General features: G+C 35.2%; 1 protein-coding gene across 1 annotated transcript; it reads left to right on the top strand.

The window, feature by feature from the left end:
- Positions 1–250: 250 nt before the first annotated feature.
- LOC133670559 (uncharacterized) lies at positions 251–5,075 on the top strand. The gene is made up of 8 exons (XM_062091074.1): positions 251–514; positions 676–858; positions 1,026–1,088; positions 1,337–1,403; positions 1,554–1,654; positions 1,911–1,955; positions 2,744–3,214; positions 4,734–5,075. The coding sequence occupies exons 2-8, from the start codon at positions 706–708 to the stop codon at positions 4,902–4,904; spliced, it is 1,071 nt and encodes a 356-aa protein (XP_061947058.1). The 5' UTR covers positions 251–514; positions 676–705; the 3' UTR covers positions 4,905–5,075.
- The last annotated feature ends 517 nt before the right edge of the window (positions 5,076–5,592 follow it).

Genomic DNA, 5,592 nt, shown 5'->3' with positions numbered 1-5,592 from the left:
CAAATGACCATCCACCACGTGTTAGCAGCTCCAGCAAACGGACGACGAACCGTCTGTCACGGTCGTTTTTATTCTTATTTTTTGAGCGTCTCTCACGGTAGATGGATTTAAAAAATACGAAAAGAAGACACTTGATGAAACAATATTTTTTTTATTACATAAACACCCTTGTCTCTTTCCAATATTTACCAAAATGACACTATCAAGTGGGAAAATGTTAATATGACAAAACCTCAAGTACTTTATCGTAATTAAACGAAAATGTTACACTACTGCGGAGTCCTGAATCAGAAGCTTCTTTGTCTTCTCTATTGGGTTTTGGACTTTGGAATATATAAAGGATATCAACCCTTCTCTTTTTGACTTTTGATGGAAACACACAGTGATTTCTTGATTTTCGGTGTTTTATTGATCTTTTTAGCCTTTACACGTTATAATATAAAAGGGTTTCTTTTGAAACAAGTTTTTCCATAGAGAATAGTTAAAGAAATCATCATCCTTTTGTTCTTACAAGGTAAAGTATTTTTTGTCTTTACTTTGTTAGCTTTTCTGGGTCATTTTAGAATTTTGACTTTTTGGGTTTCTTTTTGGTTTTTAGGTGAATTTGATGGTTAATGATATGGTTTTGTTGAGGTCTTTGTGGTGGGTAATGTCAAAGTTTTGATCTTTTTGCAGGTTGTGTTGTGTTTTAGAGGAATTTTCTGGATGAATTATAAAGGAAAGATGCGTGCTCCATCTTTGCTTGCACAGTGTTTACCTGGTTTGGCGCCTCAAGATAGAGGAAGCCATAGTATGTCAGCTGTTTCAGAGAGAGATGTGAATCTTCCTACACCAGCTGTGGAGATTCTCCCTTCAAAGGTATATATTGTTCTTCTCTTGATTGTTTTGTTGCAATTGTGTTTTGCTTGAATCTATTGGTAAAAAGAAATTTATGACTTTGACATAAGAGTTTTTTGACATTGGTGGCGGAGGAGGGAGAGCTAAAGTTGACTTCAAAATTGAATCATGTATTTTTAATTGTGTAGATGGTCCATCCTTACAAGTATTCTGGGGAGAACGTAGAATTTCAAGGCCTTAATGTGTTCAAGGTATGCATAATCCTTGTTTGATGGTTATGTGAAAAATGGTTGTCTCTTATGCCAAAGGTTCGAAAAAAATTAATGGGATTTTAGTTCTTTCAAGGAGAACTGGCTTGTGTAGTTATTGTCAGGAAATCTTTTGTGTGAGTTCTGGAAGTTATACTTGAACATTTCAGAACCTACTTCTTCTATCTATAGTTGTTTATTTAATGATCAGAGTTGTGAGTTGTGATTTATTCCATTTCAAACTCTTTCAGGGCAGAGTTAATGTTGCTGATATTATTGGGTTCACTGGTTCTGAGATGATATCCTCAAAAACTGATGGTTAGTAACACTTCCAGCTTGCATTAAAAAGTGAAAGTTTTAGTTCAATTTACATGTTGCTAGATATATAAATACTGGTGCACAAGGATGCAGAATATATGTAATTGATTGATTTGAATTTAAAGCTGAGAACCAATGCGTTTTTTGCAGGGTATCTGAAATCTTGGGACAGCTCTATTGATCTTGTTAATGTTCTCAAGCATGAGATACGTGATGGTCAACTTAGCTTTAGAGGCAAGAGGGTACTTGAGGTAATTAAGTCAAGGAAACGTTTTACTACTTATAATCATGCTTTAAGTTCATGAGTTGAAGTCTTCCCTTTTGTATTAACAGTCTGGAAGAAAAACAGCCTAATGATTTACAAGAAACTTCAGTAGTCTCCTATCCTGAAAGTCTTGGTTGTGATGGCTCCTTGGTCTTTGCTACCATGATAACTCTACTTTTTGTTTGAAGTAATTTAGCAACATGACCTGACTCTTGATCTCTCCACTTTGGTGATTGTTACAGCTTGGTTGTAGCTATGGTATTCCAGGGATTTTTGCTTGCCTGAAGGTAAATTCCATTGACTGATTAAATGTTCCCTTCAATATGGGGTGATTTGTATGTTACTAAAACATGTGTAGACGTGATTTGTCTTCCAGGCATTTTTTTCCCACTAACTTTTATTGCCTTCTTATTTTTAGAATATGGAATGCATTTGCCATTTACCCAAAGTACAATTTGTGCTAATTTTACAAGTACTCTTGAATATCAAGTGCTATAATGTGTAAACCAATTAATTCCGAAGTTCATGCAAGATGGTCTAACGCCATATGGTCATCCTGATTTAGAGCCCGTTTGGGAACGCTGTGCAAACCGTGTTCTTATAAATTTTGAATTTTGTTTTTGGCTAAAAATTATTATTATTATTATTTATGTTTTCAGATCGTTTTGATGTGCTAATCTCAAAAATAATTTTTAAAAAATAAAAAAAATTATTTTGATGCATTTCTAAGCGAAAAACACTTTGAACCGCAACTGCTACCACGATCCCAAACAGGCCTTTAATATCATAAGGATATTTAATTTGGTTTAGGTTCTGCTTTTTGTAATTAAAGACCCTTATGCGATATAGGTCATTGGCAACAAAAACTTGGGATTGTTGACTCGATTTTCCATTATGAGTAGGTCAAGATTTTTTCAGAAGCATATATGATCTGATTTCAAATAGCAGCCATATCATTATTAGTAGTTAATTAATTGGAACATATATACTCTTTCTTAAGATAGGTGTAAGAGCGTAGACTTTTGAGGATCTCTGTTGATATTGTGCCAATTGAAGCTGACAAGAAATTTTACAGGGTGCTTCTACAGTGCACTTCCAAGATCAGAATGCTGAAACAATAAGGTGCACAACCATACCAAATGTCCTTGCTAACCTTGAGCAAGCTCGGGACAGGCAGAGCCGACAGCCAGAGAGCCCCTTGACTCCATCAAGACAAATGCTGGCACCATCAGTGCACTTTTATGCTGGGGAATGGGAGGAACTCCCCACAGTTTTATCTGTTGTGAGAAGCGATACATTTGAAGTGACAACAGGGATGAGCCTGAGCTTTTCTGAGGAGGATTTCATGGATGGATGTAGTAGCCAAGATGGTAGCATCATTGGTCAGGAGACTTCCTCAAGACGATCAAGGAAGCTTTCAGGGAGCCGGGCATGGGAAAGGGCTAGTGAGACCGGTCATGGAGAGGGGGGTTATGATGTTATTCTGATGACAGATATCCCACACTCTGTGTCTTCTTTGAAGAAGCTATATGCTGTCATCAAAAAGGTTAGTTTATTGGTTTCTCTTTGTTCGATTCATTGCTTTGTTTTATGAAAGAAAATATTGTATTATTTTAATTCGTAACTAAGGTAACTGGGATATATATGGTAGATATATGGTAAGTTTTTAGCAGTGAGCGTGATAAAATAGAGGATAACATCTTTATTAGATAATAATAAGCCTATGGGAATTGAAAGATGACGTCATCCTCTTTTTGGAAAAAATTATCTTGAATCTATGGAATAAAAAGGTAGTTGAATGAAGTACTGTACTAGTTTGTTTTAGTTGTCATGACCGTGACAACCTTAGCAGTGAAACAATAAACAGATTACTTATTATGTTTGCTATCTCATTATGCCAGAGTATCTTGCACCTAGGGCTGCAAATGAGCCAAGCTGAGCTGAGCTTTGATGTGTTTGAGCTTGGCTCATCTAATTTTAATAAGGCTCAAGATCAGCTCATGTTCATGATGGGTCTGAAGGATGAGACTCTAGCTCAGCTCATTTAAAACTTGTTAGGATCCATTAGGCTCATTTAAGTTGCTTAATAAGCCTACAAACAAGCTAGGCTTAAACTTTGGCATACTTGTGAAAATCTTATATAATTGCAATATCAAAAAATGTCTTATAAACATAATTTATTTTATTGATTTTTTTTATAAAATATTTACAGTTTTTAACTCCTTCATATAACACATACATAACTGCTAAATTTTATTATTAACTTTTATTTCATAAAAAGAATATTCTTTATTACATATTAAATTAGTTTTTATTATGAAATCTTATGCAAAATGTTTATGATTTCAAATTTTAACAAGATTATAAATGAGATTATTTCTAAGCTTTGAAACAGACTTGCTTAGAAGGTTAATGCCCAAGCTAATTGAGTCAGCTCATGAGCTAAGAGTAAGCTTGGATAAAAGTGTTGAGCTTTAGCATAGTTAAGCTAAAGCTCAACTCTTTCATATAGCAAGCTTAAAAATAGGCTTGCATAAGCTCATTATGTCTTAACAAACAAGTTCAAGTTGAGCCCTTAGCAAGCTGAGCTTTGAGCGACTGTAATGGCTTGGCTCATTTGCAGCACTACTTGCACATGAATGCAGGATGGGAAAATCTGATTTTCTGTGTTGCTGAGCTAATTTGATACCTGAATGTTATTTTATGCCCCGTACTTGTACGTATAAACTAACCTTTCATATAATCTCTAGCCATATGAACTTGTGAATTTGATTCTCCATTTGTATTGAACATGTGCTAGTTGATTGGTGTTATTGACAAGAAGTTTGCTTGCTAGACAGTTCCATTTGTAAATATGGCATAACTAATTTGATCTTAAGAGCCACACAAATGATACCCTTGTCAGTACCTGATTAAACTAAATTTATATGCACGTTCCATGTTGAAAGAGGATAAAGTATCAAGTCCCATTCTGTAATACTTGAACTCAAAAAAGTGAGTGGCTAATGGTGTTAACGTTTATTCTTATTATAGATCCATTTTTAACTCCTGTTTTGCTTGACCAGTGTTTGAGGCCTCCATATGGCGTATTATACCTGGCAACAAAGAGAAATTATGTTGGTTTCAGTAATGGAGCACGACAGCTAAGAAGCCTGGTGGATGAGGAAGGCATTTTCGGAGCGCATTTAGTTAAGGAGATGACTGATAGAGATGTCTGGAAGTTCTTTCTCAAGTGAAACATAAAGTTCAGAACTCAACAAAAGTACCTGCTAACTGATCACATATTTTCAGATTATATTTCTTCTAATATCCTATTTGTATATCTCAGATCACAATTGTCATCATTTTTTTCTTTCATGAAAACGGAATCAGTGTTTAAAAGTTTTGCTAGTGTGCAATTCCTTGCTTGTGCCTTCTGTAACCCCTCCTCTTCCTCGTCTTTCCCTTTTGCTTAATTTTTTTTCACATTTTGCTTGTATAAAAAAAATATTCAGCAAATCTAAGATTCAAATTAATGATTTTATATAATGCTATTAATTTTTGTATAACATTCTTGGCGCTTTCATTTCTATTTACAGAAATGGTTAAACGTGTTGTAAATGGTAAATGTAATTCCATGCATCCATAGGCGTGAGTTCCAAGAATTGAAGTACAATGCGCAGTGGCAGGAATCTTCCCGTCAAAGCTCTTAATGTTTGAACTCTGAATCAGTCTTCTCGTACGGTAGTCAATGATAGAATTTATGAACACCAATGATTAAAAAACGAATTTTGGTTATTTTTCCTGAGGGTTGCTGCTTGGTCGAAGATGCCAGTCTAGGTCTCATGAAACACTGCCATTGACTTCCCTAGGATGGCATGTACCCCCGCAATAACCCTGAATACCTCGTGAAGGTTGCTCAAACATGGAAAGTTACACGAGCTC

Source organism: Populus nigra, chromosome 13 (assembly GCF_951802175.1).
Source record: "Populus nigra chromosome 13, ddPopNigr1.1, whole genome shotgun sequence".
NCBI classification, from domain to species: Eukaryota; Viridiplantae; Streptophyta; class Magnoliopsida; order Malpighiales; family Salicaceae; genus Populus; species Populus nigra.
The sequence above is the reverse complement of the archived record's forward strand: the minus strand, read 5'-3'. Positions and strand labels throughout refer to the sequence as shown.

Coding starts and splice junctions, on each gene's coding strand:
- LOC133670559 (XM_062091074.1), top strand. CDS start 706: ATGAATTATAAAGGAAAGATGCGTGCTCCATCTTTGCTTGCACAGTGT. Junction 1,404..1,553: donor GATATCCTCAAAAACTGATG/GTTAGTAACACT, acceptor CGTTTTTTGCAG/GGTATCTGAAATCTTGGGAC. Junction 1,655..1,910: donor GAGGCAAGAGGGTACTTGAG/GTAATTAAGTCA, acceptor TGATTGTTACAG/CTTGGTTGTAGCTATGGTAT.